The sequence below is a fragment of the Phocoena phocoena genome, chromosome 7, assembly GCF_963924675.1.
Source record: "Phocoena phocoena chromosome 7, mPhoPho1.1, whole genome shotgun sequence".
In the NCBI taxonomy this organism is placed as follows: Eukaryota; Metazoa; Chordata; class Mammalia; order Artiodactyla; family Phocoenidae; genus Phocoena; species Phocoena phocoena.
In genome coordinates this window covers 45,848,757-45,871,323 of record NC_089225.1, presented here as the reverse complement: position 1 = coordinate 45,871,323, position 22,567 = coordinate 45,848,757, and the positions used below count along the sequence as shown (strand labels likewise).

General features: G+C 36.0%; 1 protein-coding gene across 1 annotated transcript in view; it reads left to right on the top strand.

Moving 5' to 3' along the window:
- The window catches only part of KCNH7 (potassium voltage-gated channel subfamily H member 7), a 456,073-nt gene that overhangs the window by 375,520 nt on the left and 57,986 nt on the right, over positions 1-22,567 (top strand). Inside the window, exon 7 of the mRNA XM_065880238.1 lies at positions 13,848-14,273. Within this exon, the coding sequence (XP_065736310.1) occupies positions 13,848-14,273 (426 nt within the window). The remainder of the gene's footprint in view (positions 1-13,847; positions 14,274-22,567) is intronic.

The following is a 22,567-nucleotide window of genomic DNA, read 5'->3' as shown; positions in this document are numbered from 1 at the left end:
ATCGTTTTCAAATTTTCTCTTGTTGTGCAGGTATATTCAGTAATTTTTAGAACATAGAATGCTTTTTTTTTTTTACCTTTTTTGTTGTTGCTGTTTGTAGGGGTTTTTTTTTTTGTTTTATTGGTATTTTTTTTGTTTGTTTTTGCCATTGTTTGAACATGGAGAAAACATTCGGAGTTTTAGTAATTGGGCTGACCATACCATATTTAGGGGCTATTTCTGAGTCCTAGTAAGACATTTTTCATAAGCCTTTTGAATTTAAAACAATAGGAAAATAATTTGTCACATAACCAACTTTCTTCTTATGTTTTTTTGACCACTTGTGTTGCAGGTTAGTCATCCAGTGAAAAATATGTATTGAATAACTGTGTCAGCAGCAATGGATATGGGGTGGTTTGAAGTGCAAAAAAATAGCAAACGTGGTTAAGTCCATCAGGGAGTTTAGAATCTAGTAAACAATTTTATGAACTAATTCATAATTCCTCTTTGCAGAAGTTTGACTTCTGTTAAACCTTTTCATTTTGGAAGGGAGGAAGGAAGGGAAGGAAGGAAGGAAGGTAGGGAGGGAGGGAGGGAGGGGAGGGAAGAAGGGAGAAAGAAGATAGGGGGATGGGAGAAAAGAAAAACAAAGAAAAATTGATGATTTAACACCTGATTCTGTAGAAGCATCTTGTTTTACTTCTTATAGTTGTATTGAGTTGATCTATAGATATTCTGGCATTTTCTATGTATTGCTCTTCTGGGTCCCTAATGAAACTTGTCAGACCTCCAAAAAGAACAAATCCAGGAGGCAAATGGTGGCCTTCCAAGAACTTGTTACTAAAGTAAACCACTTGAGTGAATTCCCGCAATTAGAGTCAAGTTTTACTAACTATCATCAGACATGGCCCAACCGAGTAAGGCTTGTCAACTGCAAATTTGGTAGGAAGGTCACAGTTGCTAAGGCTACTTAGGAACTGGATATTCTCAAACTTGACAGGAGGGCATTTCTCATTTGGGAAGTTAACAGGAATGAGAAACCATCTCTGAACCCAAGTTATTTAAAAGCAAAACATAGGCCTTAGAATTAGTAGACCGTTCATCTTGTAGATACAGTTGGACAACACGGGTTTCACAGATTTTTTTCAATAGTAAATACTGCAGTACTACATGATCTGCCATTGGTTGGGACCTTGGGTACAGAGGAACCATGGATACAGAGCATCAACTATAAGTTATACATGGATTTTCAACTGGGAGCAGGGTTGGTGCCCCTAACCCCTGCATTGTTCAAGGGCCAAATGTACTCAGAAAATATCTGTCAGTAATGGAGAAAGAGCTCACCTGTGCTTCAGTCAAGATGCCATCTTTGAGTTCACTCTAATTTTGAGCACATTTCCTGCTAGTGCCACCTCCATTAATTTATGCTTCATTTTCTCTCTAAACATTTCCTATTCTTAATCTTTTGCCTCTCCTTCTCTATCATTTCCTCTCACTTGATGATTAGAATCCAAAAAAAGAACATGAACACATTTTCCCTAAAAAAAATACCACCATACTTCTTAAATTTTTTTAAAAATAATTTCAGGAAGTTCACAAAAACCCACCCATATATCCCGGAATAATACACTGTGTTAGATAATCATGTGATTACTCATATACATATATACACATTTACATTTCCCCATCATCCTGGAATTTTTTTCATTTTTTTGAAAAATAATTGACGTACATGACTGTGTAAGTTTAAGATGTACAGCGTGATGGTTTAATTTACACATACTGTGAAATGAGTATCACAAAAGGTTCAGTCAACATCCATCATCTCATATAGATACAATAAAAAGAAAAAAAAATCTCCTGTGATGAGAACTTTATCCTGGAATTTTTATGGAGACTGTTTCTGATTTTTTTCCTTAAAATACATTAAGCCTTAACCCATAGATAATAGAGCAAACACAGTGAAACCACACTGATATAGTGTAACTGAGTAAACAACCAGTGTGAGATAAGAGAGATAGGAGAACTGCAGAATCTCAGAGATCAGCTATACTGATTTTGTTGCATGTATAATTTCTACAGGATCCTTAGAAAGTACACTCAAGATTTAAAGCTGACAGGGACTCCACAAATACTTGCTGAATTCATTTAAAATAAGTACCCTTACTTACAGCAAAATAGAGAAATTCATATACTCTCTGAAGATACCCAAGAGTAATTTTCTCCAACCACCCATCAGATGTTCAGTTTCCTTTACGATAGGCACTCCAAGCAGGCCACTGAATGTTCCCGAGTTCCACGACATATGCTTTATGAGGAAATCTCCTATTGCTTGCGTAAACTGGGTCCTTTCAAAGTGTTTGAGGGCTTTCAAAAAATAGTTGATTCTCTAAATTACCACCCTATGCATGGCCCACAGGCCAATATAGCGTAACAGATGTTTAAAAACAAAGAAAAGATTTTGTCTTACCAGCAAGCACACATAACCGAGAGGCCTAACCATCTGTCTTCTGCTGTCTCTATCTTTGCATAATTGACTTGCTCCAAAGGTCACATCAGAGAACTGGGTTCAGTCAGTAATTATAATTGACATTGAATGTTATTTATCGTTTAATTTTGAGCTGTTCAAGTTAAATATGCCTAAAATCATAATAGTAATACCCACTTATTGGATGTTTATAGTGAACCAAACAGGAGTTATATGTGGAACTTTATGTTTGTTGTCTTACTTAGTTTACAGATGCCTATGAGGTAGCGACTGCTGTCCTCATTTTGCTGTTAAGGAATCTGATACTCAGGGACATTTTTTGAAATGGCCAAGCTGGAATATGTAACAGGGCTGTCTTAGTCAGGAGTCTGGCTTATTCTGCAATATTTGACAGATTATGGGTTGCTAATTAAAATTGTCTTTATTATTATTTTTGGTGCCCATCATGACCATCTAACATTTCTATTTTGTTCTTCCTGTATCCTACACACGTGTGTTTGTCCAAACGAGTGGCATTTAGGCTCTTGGCAAGAAGGGGTTGTACATAATTCTCTTTATTCACTATTTTGGCAAAGGTGATTAGGATTTTATTAAAGGCATTTTGACAACTATGAAAATATACATACCCTTGCAAAATAATTTCTTCTTCTGAAAACATATGTATAGTTAAAAAAAAAAAAAGAACCACAGGCTTTGTCTCCAAGACAAAATGAATTGAATACTGATATGCTGCTGTAAATAAGAACACAAGCCTATGGAACCAGACAACTTTGGGAAGTTAGCCTCTAGCTTCAGTTTTTGAATCTGTAGAGTGGAATAAGCAATAGCATTGTCTTAATTTCCTGGGTTATCTTACACAGATAAGATATCTTATCTTATCTTACCACAAACTAGGTGGCTTAAAACAACCTATGTTTATTCTCTTACAGTTCTGGAAGCTGAAAGTCTCAAATCCAGGTGTTAGCAGAGCCACTTCTCTCTTTGAAGGTTCAGGGGAAAAATCTATTCCATGCCTTTCTCTCATCTCCTTTGTTGCTGGAAATCTTGGTGTTCCTTGGCTTGTAGATGCATCTCTCCAATCTCTGTCTCCGTCATCACATGGCATTCTTCCTGTGTGTCTGTCTCTGCATCTCTTCTCCTCTTCTACTAAGGACACCAGTCACATTGGATTAGCGCCCCCCTCAATCCAGTATGACCTCATCTTACCTTGATGACATCTGCAAAGACCCTACTTCCAAATAAGGTCTCATTCACAGGTACTGGGGGTTAGAAGTAGAGCATATCTTTTGGGGGGGACACAATTGAACTCATAGCAAGCACCTCTGATGTAAAATTGTAATATTTAAATGTGAGAGTGCCTGTCAAGCCTTCAGTAAATAATAGGCACTCAATAAAGTTAAGGGATGTTATGACTGGTAATACTATAGTTGGCTCTGAGACCTCAGATAAATTATTCAGCCTCTCTTGAGTCAGTTTCCTTTTCTATTAAAAGTGGAGATAATAATGTTTATTTCAAAGAGCTGTTGAGAGAATTGAATGTCATAATTCAGTACTGGCCCTGGTAACTCAGGGTTAACTCTCCTCTTTCTCCAAGAGATAGCATTGATGAGGTGAGCAGGAACTCTCTCAGGAGTCCAGTGTCATCAAATACACCACATTTCAAGGAAAAAAGAGCAAGGGTCAGAATAGGTTGACAGAAGACACTGAGCAGGGCAGCTCCGCTCCTTTCCCAGGTAGCGGTGGTGGCAGCTGCGGCCATGAGTTCGGTCTTCCCCTGCCTAAGGAAGAAGGTGTTGGAGAAAGCACTTAGTATCAATCATTCCCCATTGTCCTCCTTTCCGTGATAGTGATTCTGGGGACACCTGGGCAGAAAGAGTCTGACCGAGTGAAGTGAGCATGAACATAACTATTCCTTTGTGGATTTTCACCCCTTATTCACCCCACCCTTGAAAAAGTCACCAGAATAATGAGTGTGCTGGTTCATGCGATTTAGCTGGATTTAGATGTGGCTCTCTTGGTCTTTTACAAGTAGTTAACACCGGTGATGTGACTCTATTAAACTAAACCTCAAGGGAGAGCAGAGGGAAGAGATGGGAAACACCATGGACTTGATGTTTCTCTCCTGCCTGTTTGAGGACTTTGTCTTATTAAATAAACAAGTATTAGTTAGGGTAATGCTAGCACTGGAACTAATAAACCCCCATAACATTGAGGCTTATCCCAATATTATATTTCATGCTCAAGCAATACCAGAAACTGTATTTCTGTGCAGTGAATAATTTCCTCCTCTTGGTAATTCAGTGACCAAGGTTTCCTACCTCTGGGGGCTCCCCTATCCCATAGGACTTACAGACCTGAAGCCTTGGAAGCATCTGACTTATGCCATGGAAGGAAAAAGAGAGAATAGGGAATCGCACACCTGCTTCTTGAAGGCTTTGGCCAAGAAGAACTATTCATGACACATGACCATAGCTAGATGTAGATGAGGCTGAGTAATGTGTTCTTGGCTGGACAGACAGACACATTCTAGCAACAACTCTACTCCATGGAAGGGAGAACAACAAATTTTGGTGACAGCAGCTATTTCTATCATAATCCTTTCTCTCGTGAATCTTCTTTCTTGCCACTTTCATTGTCTCTTTTTCTTAAGCTACAAATATGCCCGTTCAACTATTTTGAGTGCTTGCTATGTATATTCAGGTAAGGTGCTAAGTCCTGGGAATATTCCCTTGCCTTTTTTCTCCATCCCACATTTTAGTTATTTCCAGTGGATTCCCTCTTTCTTTACAGCCTTCTGGCAAATGAGTCTAGTTTCCAGAACTTGAGCCACTGCCTCTGCAGGATGAAATATCAGGCTCCTACCCCCTCAGGAGCCCAATCCCAGACCTTCCATCTATCAGGCAACTCCTTGAATTGGTATCTGGCATATTTATCTCAAACTGTCCTATCTAAACCCTGTAATTCTCTCTGATCTTTAAGGCTGTTCCTCATTCCTCCGTGCGTTTGAACTGCTATGCCAAGTGCTCCTTTTCCTGATTTCCATTTTTCCTTAAATTATGTCCATTTAAAAAACAAAGATAAAGAAAATGGAGAGAAGAGTGCATGTGTATAGTTTCCATGAGAAAGGAAAGAGGAGAGAAGAGGCAGGCAAGAAAGCAAACATTAGGCCCGAAAGTATCTGGTATCAGCAACAAGGTGATACCCCAAGCTTCTCAGATCAGCCTGGCATAGGGGTGGGGCTGATTCAAAATTATTTGAATACAGAGCCGGAACCGAGGGCCACTGTCCAGCTGGCCATCGGTGTGGAAGTTAAGAGGAGTTTATGGTTCTGGAAGAAACTGTCATTTTTAATATGCATATATTTGAAGTAATACAAGAGTATTATAAATGTTTAAGATATTATTTAACCTATTTCATATTCTGAGAGTCACACGTATTTTGAGAAGCAGATATTTTTCTTTTATTTTTTTTAACTTTATTTATTGTATTTATTTATTTTTGGCAGTGTTAGGTCTTCATTGCTGCACTCGGGCTTTCTCTAGTTGCACCGAGCGGGGGCTACTCTTAGTTGCAGTGAGCAGCGTCTTACAGTGGTGGCTTCTCTTGTCGCGGAGCACGGGCTTTAGTAGTTGCAGCACACAGGCTCAGTAGTTGTGGCTTGCGGGCTCTAGAGCACAGGCTCAGTAGTGTGGCACACAGGCACACAGGCACACAGGCTTAGTTGCTCCACGGCATGTGGGATCTTCCCGGACCAGGGATCAAACCTGTGTCCCCTGCATTGGCAAGCGGATTCTTAACCACTGCGCCACCAGGGAAGCCCGAGAAGCAGCTATTTTTCATATTAACGTACACAGGACATACAAAAACAAAACACTAAACCTGACATTTAGCTAGATGACTCTTATTTTCACAAATTCATACAATCTTCACGGCTCAATCCAACACTCACACACAAATACACACGTGTGTGCACACATACCCACATACACACAAATGACTAAATGTCTACTTTAAGCCTTAGAAAGTTATTTGAATAAAGAATGCTGCAGTGATTCTACTACCTAATTTTAGTATTTTATTTATTTAAAAAAATTTCCTGTGGTACAGATCTGATTTATTTGTGTGAATATTTTTCATCTTTTAATTTAAATATCTGGGTAACCATCAGTGGAGCTGCCTATTTCAATGAAAATTACTCAGGTTTTACTTTATTTCTCAAATCAGATGCTTAAAAGCCAGGGGAGTTTCAATCTTTTCTGATGCTATATAATCTATCTGATTCATTTTGTTACTGACTACTCTTTTGATAGATAAAAATACAGCTAGCCTATTAGTTAACTGCAAGTCCCAAGAAAAGGATAAATAACACATGAGCAGTCTCTACCAACACCTCAGCATGGCGTTTAACAGCTGCCGAAAGTACTGTATAATCTTTTGGAAGGCTTAATCGTTCCCTATTGCACTTTTCAAAAGAGAAGAGTAGTTATTAATCCTGGTGTTCACACAAAATTTTCACAGTGGATCTTCATTGAATAAATAATGCTGTTTCCTATAAAGATTTTGGTTTTATGTAACACTTAACTGTTCGAGGTTAAACAAATAGTAATGTGCTAGCAAAGAGAAAAACTGTATTTGGTAAAGAAAACCACATTTTAGGCTGTATTAAACTGTACATTTAAGTGGTGGTTTTGAGGAAAGAAAATAGAAATATCTTTCTGGAGACCATGAAGTTCCCCTTTTTTTATACAGTGAGGTTTCTTCCCCGCTTTTCTTTCTCTCTCAAAAGAAAATCCTTATTAATCATGTTTTATCTTTCTAAAGTGTGTTATTACTCAAATGCGTGGGAGAAGCTGGCTGTCAGCAAAATGTAACAGACTGTATAGCACACTTTTTCTTTTCAATCATTGGCCCCTTAGAATCCTATTTACATCTTTTGGAACAATTAGTTACCTATCTAATATTTTGTTTCCAACAGAATGACTCCCAGGCACTGTCATAATTAATTTTAACTTTTGGGGGACTTAACGATTCATTCATTTATCCAATTCCAAAGTAAGTATGAGGTGGCATTATAAAAGATATATGCATTTAGAACATTAAAATGGAAATAAGATGATTAAAACAATATAAAGGGAAAGAGAAATAATGGTACTGAAATTCTAAACTCATGCAGTTTTTTGTAAGATTAAAAAAAGTAACTGTAAGTAATGAAATAACTGTCACTTTTGAAACAAAAAAGATATGAAACCTTTTGATTTCTCAAGAGAGATCCATTTTTTTCTAGAAATGAATTCTAAATATGTATATATAATGCAAATATTTGCAAAAAAGACACTAAACAACATAAACATTGCATTTAGTTTTATGAGGAAAGAATGCAAAAACATGCTTCTTATATCAATCCAGAATGAAAGCTTAATGCTTGAATCTGAAATGCTAATGAAGTAAAAATATTTTAATAAGAGGCCTAACCTGATGGATCTGGAAAAGTGGCTTATTTTAATCTAACTTGATGAGCAATATGGCTAAAGATCCTCAGAGGAACGGACATCTACAGACTTAGCACATCCAATTATCTTCTTATAATGTGATTTGTCCCAGCCACCAATGTGACACAAATTTAAGGAGAAACAGTTCAAGTCTGGGCAAATTGGGATTGTGTGCAGTCTGCGTGGACTGAATGGAGATAAACATAATATGAATTAGATATGCAGAGAGTAAAGTAAACATTCTGTTGTAGAAAAAGGAATTCTAACTTGCCTAATAAGGAACCAACTCAGTTCTGATAGGAGTAAGCCCCCGTGATGATACGTATAGACCCATCCTCAATATCTTAGACCTTTCTGACTGAGATTCTGTAATTCTTTTTTTAAAAGTTTTTATTTTGAAGAATTTAGACATATTGTAAAAATAGAATAGTATATACCCATCAGTTTCAATAAAAATCAACATACATCTAACACTGCATATAACCAGACTTTCTCTCACCTTTCCCTTCCCTCACTCTGGATTCTATTGGAGCCCACCTCAAATATTATAGCATTTCGTCCACAAATATTTATGTATCTCTAAAAGGTTAAGACAATTTTTAAAACATAAGCACAACATCATTGTCACATCTAAAAACAATACTCGTCAACAATTTCTGCGATAGCTTGTCTCCAAGATGGCCACAGTTAATTCCTTCTTTCCACATGCATGCCATTCCCCTATCAAAATGTAAAGACTAATTCACTACTTTTTTGAATCTATGCTAGGCTATGACTGTTTTGGCCAGTAGTATATGACAGGAGTAATGCTATACTACTTCTACTCCTTGACTTTAAGAGGATTAGATATTTCTACTTCTCTCTTGGGAGTACTAAACATCCACATAAGACATCTTACTACCCTATTAGCTAAAAAAAAAAACCATACGGAGAAGCTCCAAGGAAAGGAAAGACCATATGGAGAAACCATATATATGTAAATATGATTATTATATTATTTATATTATATTACATTATATTATATTATATTTATTATATTATATTATATTATATTACATTATATATAGAGAGAGACCCATTTGTTCCAGCATCTTGAGTGAACCATGCCTTCGAACTGTTCACACCAAGGTACTGGACATGTGAGAGAATCCTTCCTGGATACTCCACACAAGCTCAGCCACCAACTGATTATGACTGAGAAACCCCAGTTGACGCTGTGTGGAACAGAAGAATGGCCCAGCCAAGCCCTGCCTAAACTTTTCATCCATATAATCATGAATAATAAAATAACTATTGTTTTAAGCCACTATGTGTTAGCTAATTTATTGTAAGGAGAAGATAACTGAAACAATACCTTAATATTATCAACATCCAAGCAGTGTTCAACTTTCTCCAGTTGGTTCATATATGTTTTGGTTATATTTGGTTCGTTAGATTCAAGATTTAAACAAGTAACTCAAGAACACTAAAAAATAATGAAATTACTTTATGTAAATATTTCCCATTTTATCAGCTACTTCTATAGAAAGTATCTGATGTGATATGGTAGCTCTTTATGGATAGGTTATTTGAGCAAAGATATTACTGTCCCCATCACACAGATGACAGAAAAAGATCCGAAGAGATTAAATGATTTACCAGAAAAATTGTATCCAGAATTTAAACCCAGCTTTTCAAATTTAAAATCTGGGACTCTTTCCCTTATTCCAAACCTGGTTGAGCCTTCAAAGATTGTAATTACCATGATTGGCTCTAATAAGACTCATTATTGGAACCATAAAGAAACAAATGCTTCTCCACTCCTCATTCTTATACCCGGAGATGAATTTATTTCTGAAATGTGTCCTTCCTCTCTGTCTCTGCCACCTGGTTCCTAGTACAGGATTTCCTGATCTCTCCTCATTTACCTATGTTCCTTAGTACCGAAGTCTTAAGTGATCTCTAAGCCTCTCTACTCCTCTTTGCTTTCTCCTCCATTCCACTGCCAGATGCATTTATTTGCCACTAAACTTGGCCACCTCAACCTCCTTGCCTAGTAAACTAACAATTCTCAAACCAACAACCACAGAAAGGAATATTCTCAAATGTCCATGAGTGCTCCTGGAAAATCTTAAGAATTCGTCTCTCTTGGCAAAACCTAAAACAGTACAATAATCTTCTGAATCAATATGATAATCACTTCATAACAGAGTACTGCCATCTACCTGATTTCAGTGCCTATGATGGCATGTGGATTTAAGAGAGTTGATGATACCAAAACATGCTGTATAAATAAGTTTTTGAAGTCATTTGGCTAATAAAATTTGTGACAGAATTGAGTGATCATATAACACAGGTATAGCCATGAAGAAGCTTAAGAACCTATATCATAAGGTTTGTTACCATACCAGTTACTAAAAATGCATCGTCAAAACACACTCCATTGTTGTATGTACCAAATTTCAGTGGTTCAGTATTGATAGGTATGTTGGAAGTTAACAAATGAACTACATTTCTGATCCCAGTTCCAGAGACAATTTGATTTATTACTTAATATAGAATTCAATAATGCCTCAAAGTTAAAGTCAACTCCAAGTAAATAAAAATCTTTTAGAGTATCAAGTAGCACCATTTAAATGGGATTTCAAAGCCTAGTAGGAGCATAATTTGAATTAAAGATTAGATTAGATTATCCTAATACAGCAATAAAATCTTTGAAGTTTGTAATTCTATTTTGACTACATACTTTTTGCAAAAAAAGCATTGAGGTTAGAAGAGAGAAAATTATTTTACCTATTAGATCAAACCACACATCATAGCCAAAGTTCAACCATTTTTGACCTACAGATATGTCAAATATTGAATTAGTGATGGTAGTATGAATTCACTGGTTTTGTAAATATTTTTGTAAATCATTTGTTTTCGTTATTTGTCCTTGTATTAGTTCACTAGGGCTACCGTAACAAAATACCACAAAATGGGTGGCTTAAAACAATGAAAGCTTATTCTCTCACAATTCTGGAGCCCAGGAGTCCAAAGTCACGGTATTGGCAAGGTTGGTTCCTTCTGGAGTTACCGGGAGAGAATTTGTTTCATGCTTCTCTTCTAGGTTCTGGGGGCTGCCAGCAATCCTTGGTGTTCCTTGGCTTGCATCTGTATCTACCTTCATTCTCTCTGTTTGTCTTTGTAGCATTCTCCCTGTGTGTCTTCGTGTCTCTGTATCCAAATTTCCCTTTTTTTATAAGGACTCCAGTTATTGCATCAGGGCCCACCCCAAGCCACTAGAACCTCATTTTTATTTGATTACATCTACAAAGGTGCCATTTCCAAATAAAGTCACATTCACAGGGATTAGGACCTCAACGTATCTTTGGGGTCCACAATTCAGCCCACAAGAGTCATAGTAAGAGGTGTAAGCTTGAAAAGTTTCAACCTAGTTTTATTTTTGTACATATTTACCTACCACTATAAATAAGAATAATATAATCATCATTGGAGTTCTGCCCTAAGTATCTTTCCCTTCAAAAGGAGTCTGTATTTTATTCAAACGTGAGCAACGCTAACCTAAGGAGAAAGCCTGAGATCTCTATCATGTCACATTAGGTCTTTTGCTGCCATCCTTCACCACCACTCCCTTGCATTTAATCCATCAGCAACATAAGGCAGCTTATAATTCCTGAACACACAATGCATTGTTTTATGCATCCCCACCTTTGTTCATTCTGTTTCCTCTGCCTGTAATGGTCTTCCCATTCCAACTTCATCACCCCTACCACTTCCTACTCGAAGTCTCAGTTCAAGTGCCATCTTCGCCTAAAAGTCCCCTATGATGACACCCTGCAGCGCTACCACCAACCCCAGGAGCTGAGTGAACCTCAGCAAGGCTCTCATTTTCTTCCTCGTCTCTCTACCAATAGACAATAAACTGTGATTTCAGGGACAGTGTCTTCCCAGTTTTTCAGTCTCCACTCTTAGCACAACAGTCTTCTAACTGTTAAATGAATGTTTGCATATGTGGGATGGAAAGAGTTCCACCCACAGTTTTTAGTTCTCAAGGATAACTCCAAGGTGCTGGATGTATTCTAACTTATACTTCTGCTAAAACAAGTATTCAAATAGTCCCGTCTGGGAGATAGGTATCAGAAGTATGAAACTTAATCAGGAAGCAAGCTCAGACAATATCCCCATATTTAGAAATAATTTTTTTTGTTCTCTTTGGATGATTATATACTCTTTTTTTTTTAATGAGAGAAATTTGTGACTTCAGGGATTTGGGAAGATCTCAAAAATGTAGTCATGTTGCCAGAGTAAACTGAGTGCACAGAGAATAGGAGAAGGAACTGAAAGATAGAATGTGTCCATATTTTAGATGACTTTGAGAGCCAAAATAAGGTTTCGGATTTTACTTTCTACATACTGAGTAGTCCCCGGTTTTTGAGAAAGGAACATTACATAATGATGTCTTATAAGATGATCCATTCCTTCCAAACCAAAATATCATACATTGGTTTCTATATTAAGCATAACAGGATAGAGTTCTATCAGTCTGCACTTACCAATTGATAGATTATCCAAACATTATTCTTATTTGGATATTGGAAGTTAGATATAGATATAGATACAGATATAGATACCGATCTTGGATTCTAAGGATTTTTAGTATTTCATAAACAGTGAAGTCACTTATTTTCCAGAGTTCTCTTTGACTAATAATTCCTGTCATTTCTCACAACTTAAAATAATATTCCTTTTCCACCATATAATTGTAGTTCAAATTTACTCTGGGCTTTACACTCAATTCTTTATTATTTTTTTCAAAGCTAATTAAATCAGTTTAGCTGTTATCTAAAAACAGCTTTTTCTATTTTAACTGAACTAAGGTTATATTTAAAAGTCATGTTTCACTTCATTTGGGGTTATTTAACTTCTCAAGTTCTTTTTAAGATAAGAACAGTAACTCGTATGTGAAAAAACGTATGGTATATGACAATGAAAATGAGACTTAAAATTGAAATTTGCCGTGATAATTTATTATTATAAACAAGTTAAAATCTACATGGAAATTTTCTACTGGGTAGTGTCACAATTCAAGTTTAGCTCTTATTTTTTCAGATAAACTAAGACTCTAAAAGGTGAATTATTTTAGTCTACCCAATGCTTTATTAAGTAGAATGAATCTTAGAGTTTAAGTACCCTTGATGGCTAATCTTGCAGCCTCTCCAGATCAATATTCTGAATATCTCCTTGCACCATTCTTTCCACATGGTTCTTTAAATGTGATGAAGGAGTTCAAGTGAAAGTATATTTGTCCCAGAATATAAAATAATCCAACCTTTTAGGAAAAAGTCTCCTTTGTGTTTATTTTAATCCCATGTCCCTTTTATTCTAATGTTAAAAACAGATTTGCAGGTGGGAAATTTTAATTAAAGATTTGAATGAGTTGAGTTTAATTTTTCAAAGTTTAATTATAAATTAAATATATGTAAATTAAATATGACCATGAATCCAAGTAGACTGTTTCTAATCATTACAGCCAATCACTTCTTAAGTTTGAAAACAATTATTCATGTATTAAACTGATTTTATGATTTTCTAAAAACTGCTATGTATTTTTATTTCTGAGTAGTAGTATGTTCCAAAGGAACCAGTAACCCATTCCTTAGTATCTCAGTGACAAGATTCACTATTTTTTAGTGAAAATTATATTTATCAAGAAACACCAATGAGGTTTTCTGGGGTCAAATATACTGGATGGTAGGGGCTTATATGGGTTCCTTTAAATGTACATACTTCACAATTCCATGATTTTTTTCTAGAAGATTTTGCTGTATAATTACCTTAATATTTTTATAGATTTGGAGATTAAATGATCACATTTTTATGTAGTGTATGATTCTCTTTTCTGTATTCAGGTTCTCTCTTTAGGAGCAGACGTCCTACCAGAATATAAACTGCAGGCACCACGCATCAACAAGTTTACAATATTGCACTACAGTCCTTTCAAGGCCGTCTGGGATTGGCTTATTCTGCTGCTGGTCATATACACTGCTATATTCACTCCCTACTCTGCAGCCTTTCTCCTCAATGACAGAGAAGAACAGAAAAGACGAGAATGTGGCTATTCCTGTAGCCCTTTGAATGTGGTAGACTTAATTGTGGATATTATGTTTATCATAGATATTCTAATAAACTTCAGAACAACGTATGTAAATCAAAATGAAGAAGTGGTAAGTGATCCAGCCAAAATAGCAATACACTACTTCAAAGGCTGGTTCCTGATTGACATGGTTGCAGCGATTCCTTTTGACTTGCTGATTTTTGGATCTGGTTCTGATGAGGTAAGAGCTGCTTAAGAATCTTATTTTCTGAAAGATTGAAGTTATAAAAATGAAGCTATTTTAACTGCAAAAACAGCGGTTGCTTTACAAACTTTCTATATCACACAGATAAAATTCATTTTCAATTGGAAATGCTATAAAATGAAATGGAACATGTTTGCCATTGCAAATAATTCACAATGCTTTCTATTTTTGCTAAGAAATAGTAAAGACTATCTTTTAAACAACAAATTAAACTTTGAGACAAGCGTTTCATAGCACATAGCACATTCCCAGAATGTATAATTTCTACATATTAACTTTATGGGTATAAAACTGTCAAAGATGAAGATGCCTCTTTCTTTCTTAACTCATAATTGTGATTTGCAAGAGCAGGAACTTGTTTTATGTTCAAATTATGTGTAAGAGGCATCTTCTGAAATGTTTTATTCAAAACTCTCTCTTAAATAATACCTAGGTTGGGGGCTTCCCTGGTGGCGCAGCGGTTGAGAGTCCGCCTGCCGATGCAGGGGACACGGGTTCGTGCCCCGGTCCGGGAAGATCCCACATGCCGCGGAGCGGCTGGGCCCGTGAGCCATGGCCTCTGAGCCTGCGTGTCCGCAGCCTGTGCTCCGCAACAGGAGAGGCCTGCGTACCGCAAAAAAATAATAATAAATAATCATAATAATCATAATAATACCTAGGTTGGAGAATATTTCTTGTGTCCCCACTATCTTATAAAGTTGGAAATTTCTTAAAAATATTATTTCACCCTATTATTTTTTATTTTAAATATTTATTTATTTGTCTGTGCCGGGTCTTAGTTGCAGCATGAGGGATCTTTGTTGCCACACATGGGATCTTAGTTGTGGCATGTGATCTCTAAGTCGCGGGGTGTGGGATCTAGTTCCCTAACCAGGGATTGAACCTGGGCCCCCTGCATTGGGAGCGCAGAGTCTTAGCCACTGGACCACCAGGAAAGTCCCCTAAAGTTGGAAATTTTAAGGAAATGTGACAAGTGGATGTGCATATTCTGGATAGAAAGTCCATATTTTTAATCAGATTCTTCTCAAAGTGTTCTTTGATCTAAAACAAGTTATGTTCTCCTAAAATCTTGTCCAATTTATTACACTAATTTTTTGTAAATAAATTTTCTGGATTCTATGACAAACTTTTACAGAAGGTGTGAAAGTAGATCTAAGGGATTAGATTGAGAAAGATAACCTGGGTGTGTTGAATTTTTTAAATTCAGGGTCAGGAATTCCCTGGTGGTCCAGTGGTTAGGACTCTGTGCTTTCACTGCCCTGGTCCTGGGTTCAATCCTTGGTCAGGAACTGAGATCCCACAAACCACGCAGCGTGGCCAAAAAAAAAGAACTAAAATTCAGCGTCCTTTTCTACCTAAGAATCAGTCAGTGCCTCACCATCGTTTTGGTTTTTTTTCAAGAGGAGATCAAATATCATAAATGCCCTCTGCAGATGGCTGCTCCCTAACCAATTAGCACTTGAGGACAAGAGAATTCTCCTCAGCCAAGGGAAACAATAGGTTTAGAAGTAAATTCTCTCCCACAGAGCATGTCCATCTAACTGTGGATGAATTAAGAGCAGGGTAATGAAACAATATATTCTTCCTGGATTCTACAAACCTTAGACAAAGTCTCAAACTTGACTTTCTGCATCTATAAGGATGATAATATTACTTTCCCTGCTTAAGTTTTTTTTCTTAATTTGAAACTCTAATGAGATAATATATGTAAAACTCTAGCAAAATACTCAAAAAAAATCAGCTGTTATTAAACTAGTTGAACTCTTAATGTTAGATATTCCTAACTTTGGTTTTTAATTAAAAGGCAAGAAAGTGAAATACTTCTTTACCAATATTTATCTTTATGATTTTCTTACAATGGGTGAATCCATGTAATTACACCAAATAAGTTCTTATTGATAAATAGAGTAAAACCTCACTTTCAAATTTTAAAATATATACACCAACAGCAAATTAAATTTCAGCTTAGTGAAATGAAAGAATGGGTAAACAATAAATAGGCAGACAAGATTGTTAGGGGAGGTTGATTTACCAATGATATTTAATCAATAGCAATCAAACAAGTGAGTATTAGAATATGCTGATTATTCTAAGATGCAGCACTTGATCAGTTTAATTTCAGTTACTATATCATCACTTGAAAATAAAAGTTTATTAAAGTATGTAATTCAAGTAATCACTGTTTCAGACAGAACTTCAAGTGAGCTGAAACAAGAGAAAATTTATGTGGTTCACATTAATATAGGATGAAATAGTCTTGGGGGAAAATGGTGTCTGGATCATCTTTCTCATGTAGCATAAAGGAAAAGATGAAGTTTGCCTCAAGTAAAGCGATTTCAGTTCTTCACTCTGATTTGTATAATTTCCCGGATTCCTCCCTGTTTCCAAAGCTGCTCCTCTCCCTTTTGAAATGAGATATGATATGGGAAGGATCCTGGCTTTGGAGTCAGACACACCTGGGTTTGATTCGCCTTTGTGCCTCTTACTTGCTGTATTTAAGCAAGATATTTAATTCATTTAGGACTTTATTTCTTTTCTGTAAAATGGTGAGAGGTAGGTTCTTGTGATTTCTAAAAATAAAGCAGCATATATGAAGAGACTAGACCAGTAGCAGGTAGGTAGTACTTGCTTACCAAAGGTTACTTCTTTTCTCCTTCCCATCCCTTTGGATTAAAGTCCCTGTTTCTTAATGAAGTCTTCCTTTAAAAACGTACATGTTACCACATTAATCCATAAATATCTAAATTATTCAACAAGATTTACTGAGTAGACTTATTGAGATTTATTGATAGACTATCATATAGTAGTTATTAGATTAGCTAGTTGCAGCTAGGAATCCTGAAGAAAGAGACAGAAAGGAAATGTTTTGGGGACAGTTATTGTCTTGCAAAGCACAGGAATTTGGGGTATGTGGTAGGGAGAAGTAGGTCTGCATCAAGGATAGCAAGTGGAGGGGTGGGTCTGGAAGGAGCATAAAGAATCAGCAATGAAACTTCCTTGTGGATGGGCCTGGGGCTACTTTTACCAAACTACAGCAACTGTTTACTTAAAATTCTGAAATATGTTAACCCAAATAAAGGGGGAGGGGGGCAGGTTGGGGGCAAAAAGAGCTTTTTCTTCCTTTGACTCAGTATTAAAAGTGGACCAACCTGCCCAAAGTGACAGGTCTGAGAAGTTTGATGGATATCTTGGGTTTCTTGTGGATCAGCCCTTAGGGCTCCAAAAGACCATGACAAGTTATGGCTTAGGATTCACTCACTGACCCAAAAGATGTTCCTTCTCTTTGGCACACATTTCTTGCAAACTGTTCTCCATGGGACTCTTCTACCTCTACATCAGTGTTTCTCAACCAAGTGTATCACAGGCACCCTAGGATGAATCTATAGTTGGTTTTCTGCTACTGTCTGAAACTTATTTTGTTGAGTTTAACTTTATAGGATTTGCATTATGAAATCAGTAGGTATTTTGAATGTGTATTGTCAAAGGGTGTCTCCCTAGCCACCATCCCCACCCCACCCTATCCTACTTTAACGGTGTTCTGAAACTTGACAACTCACAGATCTCACAGGAAATGTTCAATTCCGCGAAGGGTCTGAGCGCCCAATTTGAGAGACGTCACATGACAAGTGAGGTCCTCACTTGGTGCCACAGGGATCAGAGGTACAACAGCCGATGCTGGGATCACGTAGCAACACTCTGTTATGTAAGATGGTTGTCCAGGGATCCTTAGCAAGTGTGTATAAGTTTGTTTAGATTATAAACAAAAGTAAAACATAAAATTTTAAATGTTATCATAGAAAACTTGTATCCCCCTCCCCCAAGAATATGTCTGTGAAAGTAGCCAAATTTGGGAAACACCGTTCTAAATGATTTTCTCTCTCTCCTTTTCCCCTCTTCACTCTGTGAAAATTTCAGAACCCCTTATTGTGAAGGTTGTTCTAGAACTGCAAAATTAAGCTAATTTCCTTCTGTAGCCTCTAGTGTGAATGGTTAATTTCTTCTCTAATAAATAAAAGTACCCATGGATAGCAACAACAACAACAAAAAATCAACTATGAAGGGTAACAAGACCAGTGATGGATTGGAGTACTTCATACATTTTTCAAGAGTGACAATGAAGATACCCCTTTTACATACAAACCATAACTATAATCAGGATTTTCAGGATGTAATGATATTTCAGAATAAAATTTCCCCAAAAATATATAATATACCATATTACAAGAATATAAAAGCTATTCAGCATTCATTTTTGTTTCTGAGAAAAAAAGAAAAGAAATGCTTCCAGAGAAAAGAGATCTTACATTCAAATGGACTAATTTGGAAAGTTTCATCATATGAATATGAAAAAAAAAACCTCTTTGGATTTTGGCCCCCAAATCAAGTGACAAATTCTAAAATCATTAAGCTAGAGGTCACTCTGATGAGGGGTAATCTAGTCCAGGGTTTTTCAAACTGGGGTTTCATGGAGGTGCCCGAGAGTCTCAGAGGCCCTCAAAGGTTGACAGAAGACAGGCTGATAAGACTCAGAACCATCCATCTCCACTATACAAAGAGTAGCTTGATTTTATCTGCTTTACTGATTAGAGTTTCAAGTAAATTTTCAATAGTTTTAACAAGAATTGACCTAATTCATTTTGCCATTTCTAGAAAAGGTTATGGTAACTCCCTTCTCAAGTAGGTTCATTCATTCGATTAGCATTTATTGAAAAAGTCCTAAGTGCCAATGCACTAGACTCTGAGTTTATAGAAAAGAGTGAGACGAGGACCCTACTATCCTAGACTGGGAGAGCAGCGGATGAGCAGGTAGAGTACTATCTGATAACAGCTTTAATAGTACTATATTCAAGGGGACATGTGAGCATGGAAGGGGAAGTTTCTGATTACCAGTGGAAGTCTTCCAGGTAGAAAGGGTAGAAAGGTCATGCCCGTTAGAGGCATGGAGCTATAAAGTGTTGGTTTCCAGCCCTATCAGAGCTAACATAACAAATATTTTATAATGCCCCTTTCTACTATTGTTAAATAAAAGTCATAGATAATATAGCTTTCTTACATACATAATTTCACAAATATAATATATAATGCTCACCCTTAATATAAAGGAAAAAAGAAATGCTCATAATAAAATACCTAGTAGAATATGTAAATACTTCAGGCATGTCTGCATAAAAAGATATAATGAGGTTATCAGATGCTTGTACCTACTGATAATGAGGAAGTCCATATTTAAACAATAAATTCAATATTAAATGGGATGTTGTTAGGTTTTTTATATTTGCATTTTAATAAAGGGTTGCATAGATATGTGTGTGCTTATAAATGTATTGATATATATGTATATACATGCATTTATACAGATAGATATGTTTATATGCATATATTAATATTTAGACATCTAGAAACACTGTGACTGTGATAACTACAAACGTTTACTGATATAGCTGTGCTGTATACCATATAGTATACAAATACCACAAGACCCGTTGTCATTGAAAATGAATAGTGGCAGTAACTGGGCTTGCCTGTGTCATTAATACTAATATCTTCCTGATGCTAATGCCATCTGGACAGACCAAGGAAAAGATTCTCTACTTCTTAATTTTTGCATCATCAAGCATCATGCCATCCATAGCTAATTACCTCAGTATCATTGATGTGAAGGAACAATATTATTGGTTCAGTCTCCAGAAAGTCAACTTTTCATTATCTGCCTCAAATTTTTCCATAGTTTGCTTCTCTGTGGCAAATTTTACTTTCAGAGATACTAGTAGTTAGAATCTAGAGCTCCCTGTTTAGTTACATGCTTCATTAAACTCTTCCTCCCCTGAAAATTAGTAGTATTCTTTTGATTAATTACTTGCTTTGTTGACCTCTCTCCTTTCACACTTCACTGCTATTTTTCATGAATTCTGAATGCAGGCAAGGCCTTTGACAGAAAGTTCATAGAAAAGAGGAGTTTCAGCTCACATTGATATGTTTGCTTCATTAGTCTGATAGGTGAATCATGGAGTGGATACAAGGAAAAACGTAGCAGGCCTCTGTATAGAAACTCTGATCATCTTGTCAGGATTCTTTCCGAACCTGATATCTACAATAGTTGTCATTAGTTTGTTGGAAATGAATTTCTAAAACATTAGACATACTCATGTTCAAAGTTAAGTGACAAAGAACATTTTGAAGACCTGCATGCATATATGTGTCTACACATAAAGTCTCTTATTAGATAGTTCTTGGGAATTAAGGCAGAAGTTTCCATTGGCTTGTATTTGAGGCTACTGGTCATGTCTCCAAAAATCTGTGCCATGACAAGTAAAGACACACAGGATCCACAATGGAATAATTTTTGAACTAAGGAAATATAAGTGTATTCCATCAAAAAATTTTGCATTAAGTTCATCACTTATCCATTATTTACATGTGATCCACTGATAAAATTTGCTAAAGATGGCATAAGATACAATTTTTGGTTAAATGTTTCCAGAACAAGTCAAATTCCAATTTTAAAAATATAACATTCATAATTGTTTATTTACTGTAACATTTGCCTAATACTATTTAGAATCATTTGATAACCAGTTTTCCATGTTACTATAACTAAAGAGAAAGAGGTCAAATTGCAGCAAAATAGAATGTTAATTACAAAACAAAATAAAAATAAGTGTCTTGACAGTAAAAGCTATTAAATAATGGAGGTTGTAAAATCTTTTTATTTATTATTTTTAAAATATTTATTTATTTGGCTGCATAAGGTCTTAGGTCTTTGTAGCGGCATGCAGGATCTTTTTGTTGTGGCGCGCGGGCTCTAGAGCTCGCGGGCTCAGCAGTTGTGGAGCGCGGGCTTAGTTGCCCTGTGGCACGTGGGATCTTAGCTCCCCTGCCAGGGATCGAACCCACGTCCCTGCATTGGAAGGTGGATTCTTAACCACTGGACCACCAGGGAAGTCCCTAAAATCTTCTTTTTTAAAGCCCATTTTTGGAGGAATTTGTGAGGTTTGGTACGGATTAAGAAAGGCTAAGCTACGTGTCCCCCCCGCAAGGTTTTTTACACACTCAAAATATAGCTCTTTGATTGTAGTAGTGAATGTGTTTTAGAAATATTGAAATAGTGTGACTCAAGCTGAACAAAACAAATAGAAACTAGTTTCAATACTATTGAGTTTTATTGGGCAATTTATTGAATGATGAATACAAGTACCAGAACTTAGAGGGAATAGAAATGAAATCTAAAATAAAACATGAGTGTGGAGTTATGCAATGTATTACTCACCAAGTGTTCCCTTTTCCCCATTTGTACCCAAATATTACTTGACAAAGACGACAGAATGATGGATTAAGTAGAAAGTTTCAATGACAATTCATCCTAACAACCTGTAGGTAAAACCAAAGATCACGTACTTATATTTCCTCACTTATAAAAGAATAATTCTATCCACTAACTATAGGCAAAGATTTTAGAGAGTAAACCTCTGAAATAAAACATTTTAAATGTAAGATATTTGAAAATGCTTACTAAAAAGAAAGAATTATTTTTCAAAATTATTTTGAAAAATTCTTGAGCGTGCGATTTTCTCTTATTAATGATGCTTTCTCAGTTTAACTATTAACAAACTTATTCTTAAGTAGAGAGTTGTTTACTACTGATAAGAAATCACCTATTCTAATTTCAGCTCTTCAAAAAAGAATTCCGCTTACATTAAGAGAGAATGCCTGAACTATTATGAATTGTCTAGTAAAAAAAAAAAATCACATAGTTTTCTTGAGTCTGGGTCTAGTATCTAACATACTGACAAAATTGTAGTTGTTTAGAGTATATATTTTTAATATAAAGTTCAGTTAAGAAAGTCATAGTTAATAAAGGAAACTAACTTTTACCTCAATATAAAAAAATGTACCTAGGGCTTTAATGAACTATGGATGTGGGTACAATTTTTAAAAATTGAAACTCGATGATATTCATCAGCTACTCAGAAATTTGAATAATTAAATTTTCAGAGGAAGAATCATTTTACATTTTTTGAAAATTCTGACAAAATGAAAGTCAAGTAGGCCTTCTTTACTGTGGCATTCAGGAAAAAAGAGTTTGAAATGTCATTCAATCACAGTGAAGGAGTTGAATTTTGAGCTGGCATGGGCACTGATGAGGTGGAGGGTTGACCTATTAGAGTTTATTATTATCTCCTTTGCTATATATTCATGGGCAGGACTGGAAAACAGTTGACCTTGTTTCAATCTACTGCAAAATAGTTAACCGTTTTCTAGATCTTATTTCT